Source organism: Quercus lobata, chromosome 3 (genome assembly GCF_001633185.2).
Source record: "Quercus lobata isolate SW786 chromosome 3, ValleyOak3.0 Primary Assembly, whole genome shotgun sequence".
Lineage (NCBI taxonomy): Eukaryota > Viridiplantae > Streptophyta > Magnoliopsida > Fagales > Fagaceae > Quercus > Quercus lobata.
The window spans coordinates 11876810-11898831 of record NC_044906.1 but is presented as its reverse complement, the minus strand read 5'-3'; the positions used below and the strand labels follow the sequence as shown (position 1 = coordinate 11898831).

General features: G+C 38.6%; 1 protein-coding gene across 2 annotated transcripts; it reads right to left on the bottom strand.

Annotated features, from left to right (window-relative positions):
* Window positions 1–16691: 16691 nt before the first annotated feature.
* Window positions 16692–20410, bottom strand: LOC115979183 (disease resistance protein RGA2-like). Of its 2 annotated transcripts, none has more exons than XR_004088971.1 (2): window positions 16889–16976; window positions 16692–16777 (listed from the first exon to the last, which is right to left on the bottom strand). XR_004088971.1 is itself a non-coding variant. In XM_031101154.1 (2 exons), exons 1-2 carry the CDS (start codon window positions 20394–20396, stop codon window positions 16769–16771), a joined length of 315 nt encoding a protein of 104 aa, XP_030957014.1. In that variant the 5' UTR covers window positions 20397–20410; the 3' UTR covers window positions 16728–16768. The 2 variants fall into 2 exon arrangements, 1 of the variants encoding a protein (XP_030957014.1); XM_031101154.1 differs by lacking the exon at window positions 16889–16976 and adding an exon at window positions 20091–20410 and having other exon boundaries at window positions 16728–16777.
* Between the last annotated feature and the right edge of the window lie 1612 nt (window positions 20411–22022).

Here is a 22022-nt window from a genome sequence, read left to right as displayed (position 1 = left end):
ACTTTGGTTATTGTGTAGCATGTTTCTTTTGGTATTGTTTGCTTCTTCTTTTTTTCATTTGTAGTTTTTCATTTGTTATGTGTGAGTTTTAAAAATCTAAAAACACAACAAAAAAATGAAAAATCTAATATATTTACCCAAGATAGGGTTGATCGCATATTTCTTGTGTTTGGCCTTGTACATTTTATACTAATGGCACAATGCATTTTCAAGCTATGGCTTGCTTTGTATGCACATCGGTGAATTGTGATTAGACTTTTATGTTCATAGGATGTGTGTGAAAAGACTTGATCATTGTGCTCACATTTTGTTTGCAATATGCTTATATTTTTTCGACACATGGGTAAAGTAATTTATCTCTTTCCTCTCACATCTCCATTGCTAGACTATAATCTTTTTTATTTGAAAAGGCCGATGCTGAATGTAAGTAATAGGTGAAACACCATTTTGAAATAATAAAGCTTAGTCAAAGGTAATGCTCAAAGCAAGAAAAAGTGTTAGAGCCTATGTACTAAAAGATGAATTTGGTGTGCTAAATTCTATGTTTCTTTATCTGTGTACACACAAAGTTAAAGTGTTAAAGCTTATGCTCAAGCAAGAAAGAATGTCTATGCAATTTGAGCTTAAAAGTTCAAACTCATTTGATTGTAATCAATGTAAAAAGTTTGGTTTTGGCAATGTGAGAGCTACATATTCCTTACTTTAGGTCATGCTAGAGGTCCCTATAATTTTTTATGATGTCCCTCTAATTTTTGTGTCATCTTTGTATGATTATTACAAGTGAGTACTTAAACATCACTTTTACAGTCATTCTCCTCTAAATTTGCACTCACACACCACTATGTGTTTTAAAGTTCAGAAAAAACAGGGGAAATTCCAAGTCACGGAAAGTAGCAAGATAACTCGCTCCTGCAAAATGGAAATAGTGGCTTTAGTTGGGAGGCAGTGATCTTGTTGGAAACTGGTGGGGTCTCCGCTCCTGCGACTGGGCTCATGGCATTTTCAAACTCTCTCTCTCTCTCTCTCTCTTCCCCCCCCCCCCCCTCCTCCTCCTCCTCCTCCTCCTCCTCCTCTTCCTCTAACCATACCAAATCACATATTTTGACGTCAAATCACCCACATTTCACTCCAAACTCAAATTGAAAGTAACTTCACTCTATATCTCACTATTTTGAATCTTTGATTTTGTGTTGCGTGTTCTTGGAATCAAAAATGGGTTTTTAGAGTTTGTGGTGTGAAAACTTCTTTTTTTTTTTAACCCTTTTTTTTTAATTTCTTGATTGGATGTCTTGTTAGTAATGGGATTATGCTGTGGTTGGCCCCTTGGGACATGATTGTTTGTATTAGGCAAGATTTTCATTTGATCCCTCATTATTCATGTGTCGCTTTATGTTATGCAGACCAAGTGTTTAATATACTGCTCAAGTGAGTGTTTTGTCTTCATTTGGACTCCAATGAACACCAAACTTTAGGGTTAGGCATTTTTAGGGTAGAACATCATGATTGTACCATTGTTCACTCATTTTAACATTGATTGTTCGTGTGCCAATTTCACATGTCATATGCTCCATGATGTCATTGCTCATTGGTTGTGCTTAGCATGTGTGTGCCATGTCTCATGTCTCATTGAGTCTTATGTGTTCAAATGTCATTCCATGTGACTCATGTGATGCTTTGACTTCCTATGTGCTATTGTTTTGGTTGAGTTTGTGACTACATTCTCTTGTGCCTAACTGTGTCACTTGGTTCTCATGATTAACAATTAACATGATATGCCATGCTTTGGGAAGTTATTTAGGCACCCTTACATCATTTTTGTCTAGCTTTCATCTCATATGCTCCCATTTGTGTCATTGATGCTTATCTTGGTTGGTTTATATGCTCTTTGCTTTACCTTGCACATATTGCTTATCTTATGCCTATATATGGTTGGTTGTTTAGATTGTAGTCTTTGGAGTTTCTTGTACTTATGTTCTAACCTTGTAGATGCCTCCAAGATGTAGTCAATCTTCCTCCTCCCAAGCCAAGGGTAAAGGCAAAGCTCCGGAGTCATCTACACCTGCCAAGAGGACAAGACTTGACTATGATGATTATGATCCTTGTCTCTTTTAAGAAGCCGTGTGCTATATCAATCCCATGAAGAAGCTTTCAAGATGCTCCTCCCTTTGTTGAGCAGGATGTTCACTTACACTCCCTCTGGACCAGAAAGATCCCAAACTACTTTCAAGATAGAAATTGAGGATCTCTGTTTGGTGGTTTGTTCAACCATGCACTTACTTGGTACGGGATTTCCTTGCCAATGTGATCCCTCTAGAGGACTCTTTGAAGTGCTATATAAGGGATGTGCAGTTTAGTCTTACACCTATCATCATCAGTCAAGTTCTTGGGATTCCACAATGTCTAGGTGCTGAAATTAGTTGGTATGAGGATTGATATGGTGGTACACGAAATTCTAAGGTATCTAGATGTAGAAGCCCATTCTAAGGTATCTAGATGGTAGAAGACCTAGGGCTTCTACATCTGTTTAGAAAATGGGTTTCTCTTTTGAGGTTAGGACCGCGACCACTATCTTGATCAAAAACTTGTAACCTAGAGCATATGACTACTCTCAGTACTTAGGTCTCTATTCCTCTATGACCTGCACCAAAGACACCTATTGACATGTGTTGGCACATCCACAATCTTATTGCCAAGATATCTGTAAGGTTGAATTTATTCAACCATCTAATTAGCTTTATTCCATGCCAAATTTGCTTGTAATTCAGCATTTAGTAACCCTATATTTAGGTGGGTTTGTTGTAAGGGTAGTGAGTGAGATAGAGTGAAGTTTGCTCAAGAATGTGCATGAAAACAGAGACTTGCGGCTTGGCCTCGCGGGTGACTCGCGGCTGCAAGCCGCCAAACGCAGCACACGTGCCAAGCATGCCAGAAGGTGAACAGTCATGCTAGCTGGAGCACTACAGGACAAAACAGGACAACTAGCCATACGGTTATCTCGCGACTGGATCTCGCGACTTAGTCAAGCCGCAAGGTGAAACCGCGAGCCACCCCTGTTTTGTAAAACCTGACGTTTCACATTCCTCTCCCACTCCAGTATAAATACCCTTTTAACCCACAAATGTAAGAGAGCTTCCAGAGAGAATTTTGAGAGAGAAACCCTAAAGAAAAACAAGATTGATTCACCCACAATCTATACATTAGAGTCTCTTCATATTCCTCAACTCTCTTCCTCTCCATTGTCAAATCCTTGAGAGGCATCTTACCAAACCTGGTTCTCACCATTTTCATTACTGTGAGAGAGCTGTTTGGATTTCTGGGAAGCAGTTAGGAAGGAACCAATCTTCATTGGTTGATGCTACGGTCTAGTAGCGGAATCCGGGAAGTTAGAAAAGAAAAAGGTTCGGCGCAACCTTGTTGGAGCAAGAAGCTTGGAGGGCTTAGGTGCACTGGGTAGATTAGGTTTAGAGGGTCTATTGCTGTCCATGTATCCCAACTATATTTTCTAGTGGATTGTTTACCGCTTGGAGGACGGCGGAGAGGTTTTACGCCGAGGGCTTCGGTTTCCTCTTCGATAACACATCGCGTGTTGTCTTTGTGTTTGCATCTTCCTTCCCTTTATCTTTGCCTTTTATTTTCTGCTGTGAATGTGATTTTAATTGGGCTTAGATAGTTTTACCATTTCCATATTATAGCTTATGTTAAGTTTCCGCACACTAGTTGTTTGACATAATGCTTGAATTGGTTAAGTTGTAATTTGGGGGTCTAAACGTTCAAGGGTGTTTATACACGTATTTGAACTTTCAATATCTACTAGACAATCCTCCCAAAGTGGTCTTCCTTTTTGTAGTCTCATCACCAAGCTTTTCACCCATCATGGAGCTGAACTTCCAAATCGTTTTGCTCCTCCTCATATGGGACGTATCTGTATGTCTACACTCATCAAGAGCAGAGCTCATTCTAAAGCAGAGAAAACCAAAGCTTAGCTAAAGATAAGGGCTCTTCTAGTGCTCAACCAGAAGCTGAGGCTGTGGACATTGATGAAGACATAGACAATTATGACGATGAGGGTGATGATGTACCTCTTGCTCCTACTGCTCCCACTGGACCTCTTGATCAGTACCAGCAGTTACATGCGATACTCACAAGGATGGGGACCAACATGACAGCTAACCAAGCTCACATTGAGTATTGCTTCAAGCGCCTTGAGAGGACGCTTGGCATCGATCAATCTTCAAATCCCTTTGTCATTTGTGACAAAAAGTGGGGGCATTTTAAGGGAAAGGAGACTCTAACTTCTTAGATGCACATATTCAGGAGAAGAGATTGACTACAAATGCTAATTTGACCTGCTGATTTATCTGCTTTATTTACTTTACTATTTTTTGTAGCTTTATTTTAGTTTTTGTACTGTTGGCCTTGTTTTTGGCCATGCTACTATGTTTGGAGTTTTGGTTTATCCTTTGGTACTTGGATACAACATGCTTACATAGACCATTACATCATTTATTTACATGTTGGACATGATTTATCTTTTATGTTTGTGTCGCTTGCATGTTTGGATGATCATTCCATTGTTGTTTGATCATTGTTGACATTTTTAAATGACTATCATTTGTATGATCATGTTGCATTCATTTAGTTCATATCATATTTACTTAAATTGCATTTTACTTGATTATTTATTTGTCTTCAACTATTAGGTCTGACGATTCTTGTGAGAATGTCTCAGGAGACAGGTTTAAAATTTCAAGCTGCTTCATAGCTTGCTCCCAACTCACATTTAAGTCTAGAAATTGTATTAGATGTTGTTTTGTCATGGAATAGGCAAAGAGAGAGATTGTTAAGTCCTGTTTTTATTGGCTTCATTTCGTACCAAATTTTCTTCTAATTATCTCATTTTATTGTATTTTTTAAGGATCACATTGTAATTGGGTAGTTGTACTTAAGCCCTAATCACTGTTGCTAAGCAGCATTTTGCTTCACGAAATGCGGCTTGTTCCCGCAAAAAGACACATGGCAGAAAGAGGAGCAATACTTGTGATGAGCAACTTGTAGAAATTTTGCTACCGCAAGATGCTCGAGGACAGAGACAGTTGCCTCATTCTTATCCTTCGGCCAGGTCAATTCAAATCCATAACTTTTGTTCCATTACACAAACAACCTAAGGAAATAGAGAGAGCAATATTCAGATTTCCCATTTGAGAGAGAGAGAACCATATCCATTGAAACACCAAATCCATAGGCATTCTCTCTTCTCTTTCCCTCTCATCATTGCCATATCATGAGGAGATTATATCCATCATTGCCTTTACCATACTTGAGTACTTGCAAATCTGGTGAGCTAGATGGAGAAATGACTTACCATACTTGGCAGCTAGATGGAGCTTGAAGGGCTCAACTACTAGGATAGCTTTAGACTTGGAGGGCTTATTGTGTATCCTGTACTGCAACTCATTTAGTGGATCGTTTCAATGTTGGTGTCATAAAGAGGTTTTTCCGCCCAGTTCTCAAGTTTTCGTTTCGACAATATATCGGTGTTATCGTGTGGTTTTGAGTTCTTTTACTGATCTTTATATTACTTTAAATACTTTAAATGTATGAATGTCTGTGCAATATAAAATTGGTTAATCGCTTATATTTAACATTAATGGTTCGCTTAGTTTAAAAGTAATTAGGCCATAAAATTTGGAATTTGGGGTCTAAGTTAATGCCTAGGGTGTTGGGTATATTACTCAACTCTCATCATTGAACAAATCAAGCTCTTCAAAGCCCCCAGTATCCAACTTCTTGAGGTAGGTGAGAAGCTTCATAAATCAAGATGGAGATTATATTTTGTTACATACCCAAATCTCTAGATACTTGAGAGAAGTCGGGATTTAGATTTTTGGTTGTTACGAGGATACTCTAAATTTCCTATGAATAAAGGATATCAAAATTGTAAAGTTATGTTTTCTAAATAACATTTTTGTTGGCTTTATTCCACAACAAATATGTTGTAATTTCATTAATTTATTTCCTTGTATTTTGTGGGATTTAATAGTATTGGGTTTAGTCTTCGGTGGTGAAAATTTGCTCAAGCGACTAGCTTGCGATTGACTCATGATTGCAAAACTTGCGAAAGGCCATGTGAGGAGCACATGGAAGACACTCTAGACAGTTGGATTTTAAGCGTGACATTTCCTCTCCTTCATCCACACTATATATACTCTCATTATCCAAAAAATTGTAAGGAGGCTATCAGATAGAAAACTCTAGAGATTGAGGTTTTCACAACACCTACCTTTTAGAGAGAGCTACTTATTCTTAAGTGAAAATTCATTTGTAGACTATTTTCTTCCCCTCTCCCATTGTCAAACCTTAAGAGGAGATTGTACCCAAACACAACCCACACCCATTTAGAGTGTAGAAAGTGTTCTGGAGCTTGGGAAGTATTGAGTCTTTGCCAAATCAAGCCAGTAAGACTTAGGCAGTGCAATCGGGCATTACTGTGGGATCTGGGTAGTTAGTGAAGACAAGATTCAGTGAATTCTGTTGGTAGCTGGATCTTGAAAGGCTCAAGTACTTCGGGGTAGATTAGGCTTGAAGGGTCTTTTTGGTTATCCTTATACTCCAACTTATTCACTAGTAGATCATTTCGACTTCAAGGGCCGCGAAGAGATTTTTATGCTGAGTTCTTCGTTATTCCTCTTCGATAACACATCGCGGTGTTATCTTGAGTTTGCTATTCTTTACCCTACTACCCTTTACATTTTAGCATTGCATCTTTATGTTCATCTATGCAATTGTTGAATACTTTTCAATTAGTTAATATGCTAATCACATATATTCCATATTAAGTGTGTTAAGCTTAATTTTTTTTTTTTTATAAGTAATAAGAATCATATTAATCATGTAGAAAAAATGAAAACAACAAATACAAAGTGTTCATGATGGTGAACACAAGAATCAGCAACCAAAAACAATAGAAATAAGAAAAGCAACTTAAGGGGAAATTCTAAGGGAAGTAAGAAAGTCCAGAGTAGAAGAACAATTTAAGGAACCCCAGCACCTAACCCATTCAAAAAGAGTACTTTGGATGAGAGCTTGTAACTGAACAAGCAATTTCTCTTTAGCTTCAAAAGAGCGCCGATTTCTTTCTATCCAAACAACCCATATCAAACAGCTAGGAACCATATTCCATACGTTCAAAGAAAATTTCCCCAGCCAATTACTCCAACAAAACACCAAACTCTCCACTAAACCTGGCATGACCCATTGAATCGCAAAAACTTGTAACATTTGCACCCACAAAAAATAAGCTACAGGACAATGAAGGAGAAAATGATCCACTGATTCCGTAGTACAGCAGCACATACAGCACCAATTCGCCAAAGGGAGGCCTCGGAGCATCAAATTATCCAAGGTAAGTATCCAACCATGGGCTGCGGTCCAGAAGAAGAAAGCCACCCTTTTAGGAACCTTAACTTTTCCAAATTTCCTTCCAAGGGAAGCTAGAGAGAGATGTAACCCTGATCTTATTATAAAAAGACCGAATATTGAACTTACCATTCCCATTAAGACACCAATGGTAACTATCACACCCAATGCCTCCCGGAATCCGAGACTGAATGAAATCTAGGAAAGAGAAGGCAGCTTCTAATTCCCTCTCATGAAAATTCCTATGAAATCTCAAGTTCCAAAATCAATTATTATTTCCACCCTCCTGATGACCCAATAAATCAGCAATGCAAGCTTCCTTGTCATTTGAACACGCATATAAATGAGGATAGAGCATTTTAAGTGAGGTATCCCCAGCCCACCTATCATGCCCTAAAAAAAAATGCGAGAGCCATCACCCACCACAGGAGTCAAATGTTTGGAGAACCTCTCCCAACCGTCATTAATACCACACCAAAGACTACACCCGTGGGCCCTTCTGCAAACTTTAGTATTCCACCCCCCTTGACCCTCTCCATATTTGGTGGCAATAACCCTCCGCAAGAGATGAGTTCCTTCTTGGCCAAACCTCCATAACCATTTACCTAATAGGGCTTGGTTGAAATGAACTAACTTCCTAACTCCCAAACCACCCATCTCTAAAGGTGAACACACCTCTTAAGCTACCAAAGAATGTTTGAAACACTCCTCCAAAAACCCCCATAAAAAAATCCTCTAAATACGCTCCAATTTGCCAGCCACAGCTATAGGGATGGTAAATAAGGATTGGTAGTATGTAAGAAGGCTAGAAAGGGTACTCTTCAAGAGGATAAGTCTACCACCCTTAGACAAATATAGACACTTCCAACCAAACAACTTCTTCTCCATCTTCTCCAAAATAGGATTGCAGTCTTGTACGAAATGCCCAAAGGCATTCCCAAATATTTCATAGGCAACCTACCCACCCTACAACGAAGAATGTTGGCCAAAGCACCTATATTACCAACCTCCCCCACCGGGAAAATCTCACTCTTCCCTACATTTACCTTCAAACCAATAAAAGCTTGGAAGCAAGTCAAAGCCAGTCTAATGGACAACATCTGTTCTCTAGAAGCATCACAAAACAAAATAGTATCGTCTGCAAACAACAAACGTGATATGCGTACCCCAATAGAGTTAACTGGTACCACATGAAAACCACGAAGCAGACCACTATCCTCAGTTTTATTCAGAATTGAGTTAAAACTTCCATAATCAAAAGGAAAAGAAGAGGGAACAAAGGATCACCTTGTCTCAAACCACGAGAACTTCCAAAAAAGCCTGTCGGGGATCCATTCACAAGAACTGAGAATCGAATGGTAGAAATGCAAGCCTTAATCCACTCCCTCCACTTCAACCCAAAACCCATCCTATTCAACAAATAAAGTAAGACATCCCAATTAACATGATCATAGGCTTTTTCTATATCCAACTTACAAACTACACCCGATGAATGACACTTCAATCTACTGTCGAGGCACTCATTCGCAATTAACACTGAGTCCAAAATTTGTCTTCCACCAACAAAGGAATTTTGAGTCTCCAAGATCAGACTGTCTAACACCATTCTCAGCCTATTCGCCAACACCTTAGACAGCAACTTGTAAACACTGCCCACCAAGTTAATAGGCCAGAAATCCTTTATATTGACAGCATTAGATTTCTTAGGAATTAAAGAGAGAAAAGAAGCATTTAGAGACCGTTCAGATACTGAATACCTGTGAAAATTCTTAAATACAACCATAACATCAACCTCCGCAACCCTCCAACATTTATGAAAAAAAATGCCATAGTGAACCCATCTAGACTAGGGGCTTTATCCCCCTCCATCTCTACCAGAACCTGGGTGACTTCTTCTTTCGAGAATTCCCTCTCAAGGGACAACCTATCATCCTCCCCCATACAAGCAAAATCCAACCCATCCACAATTGGATGCCACATGTCTGTCTCTGTATAAAGTTCCTGATAAAATTGGACCACCGAAGAACATACAGCAGGTTCATCCTCATATAATAAACCATCAACCTCATATAATAAACCATCAACCTCAATGCCGCTAATATGATGAGCTCTTCTATGAGAATTTGCTATCTATGAAAGAAGCGTGTATTGTTATCTCCCTCCTTCACATACAGAGCACGGGACTTTTGTCTCCAGAAAGTCTCTTCCAAGGAAGCTAAAACTTCGATCTCACCTTTAACCTGTGTACGGCGAGCTTGTTCCTCATGCGAAAGGCCCAGAATTTCATCCTTGGCATCCAAACCCAATAATTTAGACAACAAACTCTTCTTTTTTTGATAAGTAAGAATGATATATATACGAAAGACTGCTCTATGCATGAAGAACATAGAGCAACCCTAGAAAGTACAAGAAAAAGAAAACAGAGAACAAACACAATAGAGAACCAAAAAACAGAAAAATTACAACAGAGAAAGGGAGCAAAGAAAAGAAGGGAGGGAATCACTAGACGTGAGTCCCCAAGCCTAAGACCAATAAAAAAGAGTTCCACTAAAAGAAGCAAGCATCTAATCATCAGAACTATCCAAATCCTCAAAAGTCCTCCGATTACGTTCCTTCCAAATATACCATAGGATGCACAACAGGACTAAGTTCCAAATTTGAGACAAATGCTTCCCCAGCCAATTCCACCAACCAAAAAGCAAGTCTGGAATCGAACTAGATATAACCCAAGACAAGCCAAAAGTTATAAAGACAAAGCTCCATAATCAATACGTCATCTCACAATGAAGCAATAAATGGTCAACCGTCTCTCCACAATGACGGCACATAATGCACTAATCCACAAACTCCAATCTCAAGTTATCTCCCGTAAGGATCTTATTCCAAGCTACATACCAAACAAAAAAAGAAACTCGCCTAGGGGCCTTAACTCTCCAAATAGCTTTCCAAGGAAAGACAGTTGAGGGAGAATCCCTTAATTTGTTATAATATGATCGGATGTCAAAAACCCCATTAGGCTTCAATTTCCATCTCATCTGGTCTCCAGCCTCCATAGGAGGAGTATTGGCTCCCAAAATACGAAGAAAATGCAGCCCTTCATCCATCTCCCAATCATTAAAATCTCTAATAAAACGAACATCCCAGCTTCTCCTCTCCTCCACCCCCTGCCTTGGCAAAGAAGCTTCAATAGAAACCTCCTTATCAAAGGCGATACCATACAACCTTGGAAAGGCCAATTGAAAAGGATGATCACCATACCACCCATCCTGCCAAAACCTCACTCTATTCCCTAACCCAACAACAAATTGACAATTTTTGTTGAAATCCTCCCAACCCATGCGAATACCTCTCCACAAACCACACCCACGAACTCCCCTACCCAGTTTAGAGGTCCATCCCCCCCATTCTTCCCCATATTTTGAAGCTACCACCCTCCTCCATAACCGATCCTCTTCCTTCCCAAACCACCACAACCATTTCCCCAATAAGGCCTTATTGAAGGTAGTAAGTTTCCTTATCCCCAAACCACCATTGGCTATAGGCGCGCAAACTTTATCCCAACCTACCAAGTGAAGCTTGCTATCACTCCATAGAAAATCCCTTTGTATCTTTTCAATTTTATTAGCCACATGAGTAGGAATTGTGAATAGCAATAGAAAGTAAGTCGGAAGGCTAGATAGCGTACTCTTGAGTAACATCAAACGATCCCCCTTGGACAAATACAGCTTCTTCCACCCAGCTAATTTCCGCTCAATTTTTTCCAAAATTGGATTCCAAATTGAAGGGGAATTATGTGAAGCCCCCAATCGCCAAATTCCTCCTTATTCCACTTCTTTAGGTCTTCTTTGAGAGCCTTTAATTTTTGAGCCAATACGAAACTTGCAAAACCTGTAAAGCTGTTGAACCTTCTCAACAAACCCTCAACCTTTAACCACATGTTCTCAAACTTAAAAGCACAGCGCCCCCTACCCACACCACCAGTTTCCCCAAAAGTGAACAATGATAAAAAATAACACATGGCAACACCTTCTGGGACACATTTCCAAAATGGTCCTCCCAATCTACAGAGACCAAAGTCCTGTCAATATGGGACATAGACTTCAGTTCGAAGTCCCTAAACCAAGTGAAAAAAGCCCCATCTAATGGTAAATCCACTAGGAAATTATTCTCTATGAAATCCAAAAAAGCAAACCTGGCTGGGCTGAAAGAGTCACAACCAAGCCTCTCGAAAGGATATCCAATAATGTTGAAATCACCAAATAAAAATCAAGCCATGGTCCATCGAGTACGCACCCTTGATAACTCCTCCCACATAGAAGCCCTATGTAGGTCTGCATTTGGACCATAAATGCCAGTACAAACCCATTCAAAACCATCCAAAACTCCCCTAAGAAGTACACTAACTGAGAACTAACCAACCAACACATCAATTTTCTCAACCACCCGCTTATCCCAAAGCAGCAACCCCCCCCCCCCCCAGATGTTTGAACCGCATCCAGGACAGCCCAATCAGTGAAAGGACTACCTAATAAGCTACGCAAGATAGCAGAATTTACCAAAGAAAGTTTAGTTTCCTAGAGACAAACTATATCACACCACCATTCCTTAAGGAGATTCTTACAAACCTCCCTCTTTTGGGGATTATTCAAACCCCTAACATTCCAAGAAAGGAGTCTTAAAGTCATTTAGAACTGCCACTAGCCCCAAAACCATTCGTCAAACCTCTATTACAAGAAGAGGACCCATCATAATTTACTATGGATACTAGACCCCGAAGTTCTAAGACCTTTCTAACCAGATTTAATAGGTCTTCGAACACACCCCTCATTTACAACCTCAAGACATTCTGTTCCAGTAGACGAAATAAAGCCACACACTAAGCGTCATGTCTTACAATAGGGAAACCCACCATTTTGCAAAAACTTCTCATCATTGTGGACACCCATTTAGACAGTTCACCCTCTTCATCAACCCTGGTCAGCACCTTATCCTTCACTACCTTAGGATCCCACCGAGACAGCGGTACACACTCCAGAGGACACTCTTGCTCCCCACTACCAAAAACACTAGAGTCCACTCCACTTTGCTCCCATGAAAGAAGCAAAAGCTCCAACCCCCCATTTTGCAACCCATCTACAAGCCCAACACCCGAAAACATCATACCTGTTTGGGCAGCACCACCATTGTTCGCCTCGGGATGGGACTCCGAAAAAATCCTCCACTACCTCCTCAGACCAAGGATCCCCCTCCCTATCCAAGTTGGACAAAAGAGAAAAACGATTCGAAGCTACCCACTGAGGACAATGAAGATGACCATGCGAAGTAAGATGATCGTCGCCAATCAGAAGCTTAATTTCTTGCATTGACATCATCGGATTCAACCTTGAGCCCACAATTTCAAGATACCCAAGTTGTCGCAACTCCGCCGTTGTTCTCAGATTGACCTCAAAGATATCAGCTTCCCTATCGGGGTGTGAAACCATCAGGTTGGAGGCGAGAAGCTCCATACCTTGATCGGGATTGGAGATCGGTGATTTAACTCCCATCGGAGCCTCAGGCATACCAATACCACCGCTGACTCCATCGGTGACCTTGAACTCTTGCCCACCACACTCTCACTCTGATCACTATGCACACTCACCACCAAACCAACAGGATAAAAAACCTCCAAATGGGCCTTTCCTCTCGGGTCAGTTAAATGGGCTTTGTCATGCTTAGATGCGCTTTTTAAAACATCAGGCCCACTTTTACTGGACTTGTGAGAAATATTTGGGTTCATACATGATACCACTCATTTTCCCCCATCTAATTTAGACACCCTCAGTGCCAAGTTGACAGTAGTCAACTTAAAAATAAACTCATGTATGGGTCTGCCATTTATATTAGATACTGTAACGACAGTATCACCCTTAATCACGTTATATCCCAAAATAACTCCAGTATTTTCAAAATTCCTTAACTTTCACTAATTACCATAATTGAAAGATTAATTCCCGTTTTGTCCACCGCCATTCGTCGGACCACCACCAACAGCATCAGTGGAAGTCCTCCCTTCCACCCATACACTGTTTGCACCTAATAAGAATCTATCTAATTCTTTTGTAAACAAGCACCACCCAAACCGGTTTGAACTCGCAAGTATCATAACACAACCACGACGAGCTCTGCCATAATACACAACTAAGTCCACAAAAATACCAGCCTTGTTCGACCTTCCTTGGAATTCAAGAAACTTATTGTTTTCTCTATATCGTTTGCACAAATAATCCTTTCCTGGGACCCAATCTCGAATATTAGCAAAACAGGAGAGGATCCATTCCAATCCCTTACGACCCAACCAAACGGAACTTTAAAAATTCCAACGGCTTTCATGTATAGCATAAGAATCAGTCCGCCCGCCATCAAAAGAGAAAGAAAAGGTTTTGGTATCTATGCAAAAAGAAACATTACTGCCCCATCTGCCCTGAGGAGAAGGTTTAGAAGTTGTGTTAGGAAGAGGCAATTTGTTAGGAAGAGGTGTGGGTATTGTATTGGTTGGTTTAGGCAATATCGGTGGATGTAAAGGCAGGTCTGATGGGGGTGGGATGGTCGGTGGAGAAGTATGGGGTGGGCAAAAAGAATGATATGGAAAAAAACCAAAAGGTGAGGGGAACGGTGATGGAAAGAAACCAGGGAATTGAGGAGGTGGCTGGTTGAAAGGCAGTGGTAGTAAGGGGAGCAGAGGAGGGAATGGTGCTGGCTGTGTGGTAGGGAGGGGGGGAGAGGGGGGGGGGGGGGGGGGGCGCAGCGTCATAGTTTTTGCATCAATATCATATTTTGTAATTTTAAGCTTAAAATTAATCAAGTCGTAATCAAAATTGGGAGTCTAAATTAGCTCTAGCATTTAGATTATCAAGCTTTCAAAAATAATAAATTAGTAGAAAAAGGTAACTTGATCTAAATTGAATGAACTAAGGTCACACATGTCTTTATAACCATTTGTTCCTTCCTTGACCGCTAGCTATTGTTATTTTATTTGTTACCATCAAAGCATTAAATTTTAAAACTTTTCGATCATTCAAAATGAATTCCTCAGCATACACATAAGAGATTCCAAATTTATATGATTCATACAAAAGTCAAAAAGAGGTTGAATTAAAACTTTATGCCTTCATTCATGGCATATTAAGCAGCCTCAAGAGACAAGACTTCATGACTACATAGAGGAAAGAAAGTCGATCTTATGTAACTGCATAACCACTTTCCAAACAACATTTTTATGAAGATTTAAGATCCATCTTAATATAATAATTAAAAAAATTGTCCAGGACAACAGCTACATAGTCTTTGAAGCTAAAAATGTATTTATTATTCTCAAATTGGAAATAATCCATTTATTCTTCCTAGTAAGTTGAATTCAATACTCATGCTTTAATCCATTAAACTAATGGCTTTGTTTACAAAATAATACGCATTTATGTTTCTATGGAATATACAAAAGGCCAAAGCTACAGAAAACATAAATTAACTTTGCAAGTTAGGACTTGTTACCTGCTCAACCTGGATAAAATATTTTTCTCATAGTTTCTGAGAATAAGAAATTTAAAACGTATACTTTTTATGAATATTGTTATTGTCGTAGGTAGATGAGTTACAGAGAAAAATGCATCAATCTGACTCTCATTGGAAACATGTTTCAGTAACAATACAACTATTGGGAGGAGAGAGTGAAGTGATTACCCTTGCATATTTTTTGATATGAACAAAAAACTGATGGTCCAGAAGATTGTGGTAGAACATTCCTGAGTAGTAGTTGCCCTAAAATTGAAGGTAACCCCAAGCTTTGGCCTTCAATGACATCAACCTACCAAATATAAGGTTCAGCATTTAAAAAAAAAAAAAAAAAAACACTCAAACACACACATACACGTGACATTCATAGTAACTTGCATGAAAATTGAAGATTTATTGTATTTTGGTTAACATATCTGCCAATGGAGAGGTAACAAGATAGGGATGCTTAATCTGACTACTAGGAAAGCTATGACAAGATAGGGAATGAGATAATTAACACAAGTTTTTTCCTTGCAGACACAGAAGTAGTACCAGCTTGTTTTGAGGAAACACCAACTCTTGTTTGGAGAAACTTAACCGAATATAAAATAAAGAAAAATATTCAGAAGGTCGGGTATTTAATTAATATGGAGAAAATTGAATCTTAAAGGAGATGTATGAACCTTTAGAAATGGTTAAGCATATATATGACACTTCAGAAATCAATTTAAATCTTAGATATAATTGAGCAGTCTTTGAGAAGTCCCCACCTACTTCCTCCTGGCATCATGCTGACAAGTAAAGAAAAGAATACAAAGTGTTGACGCTTTGTTTTATCATGGATTATAGAAAACATTCCTCATTATTTATTTGAATTCACTTGGGTTTTGGTTTCTAGAATTCCAAAGAATAAATTATTTAAAATTTTATAATTTGTTTCATCCTAATTTTTTGTTTTTTGTTGTTGTTGTTGTTGTTATTGTAACTCAATGCATAAGGCAGAATCCATTCGAAAACTTAGTACATCTCTAAAATCTAAATTGCAGGTTGTGCTTTTAATCCAATTAAGCTATTGAACAATCACTTAATAAAGCATAGATATTCTGCATTACAATCTCCAACAAATTGAAGACAATGTTAAAGCTTATACATAAAAAAGACTAAAAAACTTTATTAATACCTGAAATACAATGTCGGGCCAATATCAGCAAGTGTGACTTTCCAATCTGTTTATTCACCTAAATTAATAAACAGAAACCAAGTATATCACTTTCTCAATTCGTTTTTGAGATACATAGATAGAAATTATTTTGTTAAAGAAGTAAAGGATGGTTTATGTATCTATCTTTTTTCTCTCCTTTTTCCCTCTTGGTATGTGAAGAAATCATATCTAGAATGACAGTTTTTATGCACCAACAGAAAATAATAGGAAGGGAAGGTAATTACCACCCTGTTGTTGACATTCTGCAGGAACAAGAAAGTATGACACTTTTTCTATCCTTCAATTGCTTCTACATATGAGGCAATGGCCTTATGTTCCAATGGTATTCACCCCTTCTTGTTGGGTTTAGTTATGTGCTAATGCCACCTTCGCTAAGCCCAAAAAAAAAAACTTTTTTGCATATGAAATCAATTCAAATGTTTTTTTCTGTTAAAAATCCAAGGATACTAAAAAAGAGGAGTTAATCAAATGGCATTTGAACTATCACATACCTGAAAATTTAATGACCAGGTTCATCAGTCTCAACTCTAGGATGTGAGCAATTTCAGGCAATCCTCTCCCATTTCCCTGGCAGGCATTCAGTAGTTTGTACAGTGCTTAAAAATTCTGCACATTAAATTGCAGACAATTTTCCCAATACATCAACATTAAGAAAGGAAGTCGGAACCCAAAAAAAAAAATAGTGATATCCTAGAAAGTACACGCTGAAGTACATACCCAGAGAAACAGAAGCATATTGGTAGCCGAACAAGATTAATCCTTAATCATTTCGAAAAATTGGGACATGAGCAAGCGAAAAGTCACTCATTTCTTTCTGGTACCTTTCCTTCAAGTGGGGACAGCCGATGATTTCCAAGCACTGTAAAGAGACGAGTTTACGCATTCCTTCGGGAAGTGCTGTCAATTCAGGACACAAGTAAATTTCAAGCTTTTGGAGTGATTTGAGGTTTCCAATCCATTCAGGAAGTGATATTAGACTGGGGAAATTGTCAATTTTAAGGATTTGAAGTAATTTGAGGTTGCCAATCCACTCTGGTAAAGTCTTCAAGTAGGGAAAATTTGTTAGCCTGAGCTCTTGTAAACTGGTAAGCCATTTTGTGCCATTATCACTCTTGTCATTGATTAAATCAACCTCCTCACAGTCCCCAATCTCCAACTTCTTGAGGGAGGTGAGAAGTTGCATAGACCGAGACAGGAATTTTAGTCTAGGACACATCCAAATGTGTAGACACTCGAGAGAAGTCAGCTTTTGCAGCCAATCCTCTGACAGAGACTCAATGTCTTGCATGTAAAACAAAGACAGAGACTTTAAATTGGAGAGGGGTGGAGAGGATGAGGAGGAAAGTGAAGAGGCTGTTGTCATATTCATTGTCATCTCCATTGTCTGTTGCAATGGCTTCAAGTTGGCATTGCTCAGTATTAGCCCTTCTTCAAGACTTGGAAACAATGGCATGCAAGTTAGCCTAATGCAATTCCGAATATACAAGTAAGAAAGACTATGAAAGGAAGGCAATGATATACGTTGACTTGATGTTGATGCCCTTGTTGCCAAATTGCCTTGATCATTATCAATATTGACCTCGACAATATCACTCTTCCACCATCCCTTTAGATTAGGGCAATCCCAAAGTTTGAGTGACTTTAGGGCTGGGAAAAAAGGAGATGCCAATGAAGTAGAGACCTCATCAGTAATTTCCCTGTCTGATATGTATTCCAAACCAATCATATTTTTGAGATATAGTTCTTGGAGAAATGGGAGTTCATACAATGGTGATAAATGTTGCCACACACATTGCCATATTTCTAATTTAACAAGGCTTGTTAATTTAGGAAGCCAAGTCGATAATCTCTTACCCTGATACCCTATCACCTGCAATGTTTTTAATCCATGGTGTGGTTGGAGGCCTTCCAATGAATTTTCATCATCATGGACATGAGTGTCATCAATGCCCTCAGAATTCCAACTTAATTTCAAAACTCTAAGATGCTGCTTGACCCCCAAATTGGCATCCTTGATTTCTGCAGTAGCATTTTTCAACCATGCCAAATTTTTAATATGTAGTTCTCCCCTTACTTTGTCTAGCATTTTCAATTCGGCTAGTCCACCACAATGTTTGGAGGAGGAAATTATAGGATCTTTGCTCACAACAAATAGCGGTAATGTATGAAGAGTCAGTTGCCCTAATCCAAATGGCATATGAGTCAAACTCTTACAACCATCTATCTCAAGATGCTTGAGGTTGACCATTTTATAAATGTCTTTTGGTAAACCTTTAAGCTTGATGCATCTAGAGAGCTTTAATGTTTCCAAATTCAGTAATCTAATTATAGAACAAGGGAGAACTTCAACGTCATTCTCAGAGAGATCAAGGTACTTAAGATATTTCAACTTATCTATAGAATTTGGCACCATCACAATTCTCAAGTCATGTAGGTCTAACACACGCAAGCATCTAAAACTAGAAATAAGCCTTTTAAGAGATGATTCTTTCTTTACTTTCTGATCAGGAGAAACAAGTTGTCTGAAAGATGATTCTTCCTCTACTTTTTGATCAAGGTACCTGGGATCAGATGTCAAAATAAATGTACGTGTCTTCTTTAGTTTAATAAACAAGCTTATATTCTCCTCAAAAGCATGATAATTTGGAAATGATAGATGACCACCAACATTTTCATTGACATTTTGGGCATTGAAATAAAAAAATTTGCACTCAGTTGTTAAGAGTGATTGTGCAAGATCATGAAATAAATCATGCATTTTAAAACAAATTACATTCCCCAAGTAATCTTCTTTAGTTTTTAGGAAGAAGGACCTCCAAAGTAGATCCATGCAATACTCATGAGCAACCTCTAATTGCTTATCATCTAATGATTGGATAAATCCTTGAGCTATCCATAGTTGTATCAATGTCAGCGTTCGAATTTCATAATCTTTAGGAAACATTGAACAATAAACAAAACAATACTTTAAATGTAATGGGAGATGATCATAACTCAATTTTAAAATTGGTAAAACACCATCTTCTCCAAGTTTTTCAAATGTAAGTTCTTTATCCTTGAAATCTAACCATTCATCCACTGTCCTTTTGAAGTATAACATTCTCCCTATTATCTTTAGAGCAAGAGGCACTCTCCGACATTTTTGTACAATTTCCATTCCAATTGCTTCAAATTTAGAATCGATGTCTTCCCCTTCAAATGCCATTTGCTTTAACAGAGACCAAGATTGGTCTTGCAACAAGCCATCTAGAAAATACGGTGAGACCGTGCTGGTAGTAGTTGCAACCAATCTGGACTGTGTAGTTATTAGCACTTTACTTCCCTTTGCACCACCCATCAAAAAACTTTTCAAGTTAGACCATTTTTCAGCATCCTCGTTCGACATGTCATCCAACATGTCATCCAACACAAGCAAATACTTCTTTCTTTCAAGTACTTTGCGAATTTTATATTGTTCATCAATAGAAAGGTTTTCAGGTTTCCAACCAGTTGCAGATTGAATTATCTTTTCAACAATTGTTCTCACATCAAAGACATCAGAGACACGCACCCACATTCTTAACTCAAAATAAGTGTTCACTATCTCATCATTGTATACACATTGAGCAAGAGTGGTTTTCCCTACCCCTCCGACTCCAACTATGGATATGAATGAGACATTTTCTTCCTCGTCAATTTTCAATAATAGATCTATGATGTTCTCCTTATCCTCGTCTCTCCCAAGAACTTTTTCATGTATAAATGGGCGAGTTCGGTCCCTATACTCAGTTACAACCGTTTGTTGTAAAGGACGTTCTGCTAACTGGAAATTGTTGCTCTCTTCTGCTATTTCATCTAGTCTCTTCCTTATCGCATTTATTTTGCGACCCATCTTTAAAAAAAAGGCAAGTTGGTTTGAACTCGAAAAAAAAGTGCGTACCTTCTTTGCCATTTTCTTTTGACCACCCATCACTTCTCCCCGCGAATGTTCAGTAGAGAAATCGGTCAACAAGTCATCCGCATCATAAACTGCGTCCTTGAATTTCATGATCCAGTCCTTGACTTGACGATTCATGTTCTGCTGCTCCTCTGCATCCAGAAGTAGAGCTAGAATAGTGGAAATAGTATCCTTCAATTTTCTGAAGTCATCACTGAAACCCCAGATGGATCCAATCTCTTCGAAAGTCGTAGAGCTTAACCTCCCAATGATATCCTGCGCGACACCAAACGGGAATGCTTCGGCCATTTCTTGTTGGGGAGTGGAAGAAAACTCCTGTAGATAGAACACAAAAAGATGAAAGAGCAGTTGAAATTGAAAAGTCAAATGTAGGGGAAGTATGAAGTTGCTCTAAAAGAGTTTATAAATAAAAGAAAATTAAAAAAAAAAATTGCTCAAAAAAAAAAGCAAAATTGCTTCCTAGAAACACATTCTTGGAGTAACCACATTAGATCTGTTATAGTCTTATAAAATAGGAGAAAGTACAAATTTTACATATTTTGAACAAAAAAATACCCACATCAGCTAATGTAAAAATGTGTAAAGTCTTCTAAAAATTTCTATGAGCTACAGTAACTGTGTAAATTTACACGGTTACCGTAGCTCGTTTATCATTATTTTAATATTATATTTGCACAGTATAAAACACCTTTTTCGCTCTCTCCTCTCACTGAGCAACACCAACGCCTCTCATCAGGTCTCAGCTTCTCTCTGAAACTCTCTCAACCCGAGCTCTATGGCTGAACATTCAAACTCTATCTCTGAGCATCACGCCACCATAGACGGTGGTTCGACCCTAAATCTAAACCTCTCTATATTCTCGGCCTAACTCTTCTACCTTCGAGGAGCTACAGTGCAGCCCGTCACTGCTTTTCTATAGTCTCAGGTCCAATGGAGTGCATGGCGGTGGATGTCGTGAGGAGGTGGCGGTGCTATAAGGCATTGATCTTGCTCCGATCTGTTAGTTATTGGTTTTTTTTGGTTTTTTGGTTGATTGTGGATGTGGGTCGGTGGGTTTTGATCTTGATCGGCTTACTTTTTCTAGTTCATTGGTGGGTTTTGATGATCTTGCCGCCGATTGGGGGGGTGATGATTTGGCTTGACTGGGGTTCGAGTTGGGTGGGTGATGAATGGGTTTGGGATTGAATGGATTGGTTTTCCTTGATGATGCTGGTTGGGTGGTGATGATGGTGGCTGGGTGTAGAGTGATCATTGGTAATGATAGACTGTGGGTCTGTGAGAGAGAGGGGCAGTGAGGGAGGGAATAATAAAAAATTGTAAAAGAATGAATATTTTATTGAATAAATGTATAGAATAGATAAACTAATGTGGGTGTTTTGTAAAAGTAGATGTGTAAAATAGAAAAAGTAGGTTTTTCTTGTAAAATAGACAGAAAATTTGAACGAACTGATGTGGTTGCTCTTAGAGCATTCGTATCCAGGCTTCTAAATGCCATATCTAAGCATATTTTAGCATTAAGGAATTAAAAGTGAGCAACATTCGAACTTGTAAAATTGCAAAATTGTAAAAAAATTTACAATTATGCTACAGTATCATTTTAAGGCCCCGTTTGAGAGTTCATAAGGGAATGAAATAGAATGGAATGATTATATGGGAATAGAAATGAATGGAATGGAATAGAATGTATTTAAGTAAAGGGAATGAATGAAAAAGAATGAAATGGAATGGAATTAAGTAACCTTTATTGGATGTTTTAAAATAAATGAATAAAAATGAATGGAATGTAACTAATCTTGTTTAAGAGCAGCATGGAAGGAACGGAATGAAATCATTTTTATGACAATATTACTATTAGACCCCTATTTTAAAATAAATGATTGAATATATAGGGGTATTTTTGGAGTTTTAGTAAAA

What these genes read in the sequence shown, in the direction of transcription:
- LOC115979183 (XM_031101154.1), bottom strand. Translation starts at nt 20,396, where the DNA reads ATGGCCGAAGCATTCCCGTTTGGTGTCGCGCAGGATATCATTGGGAGG.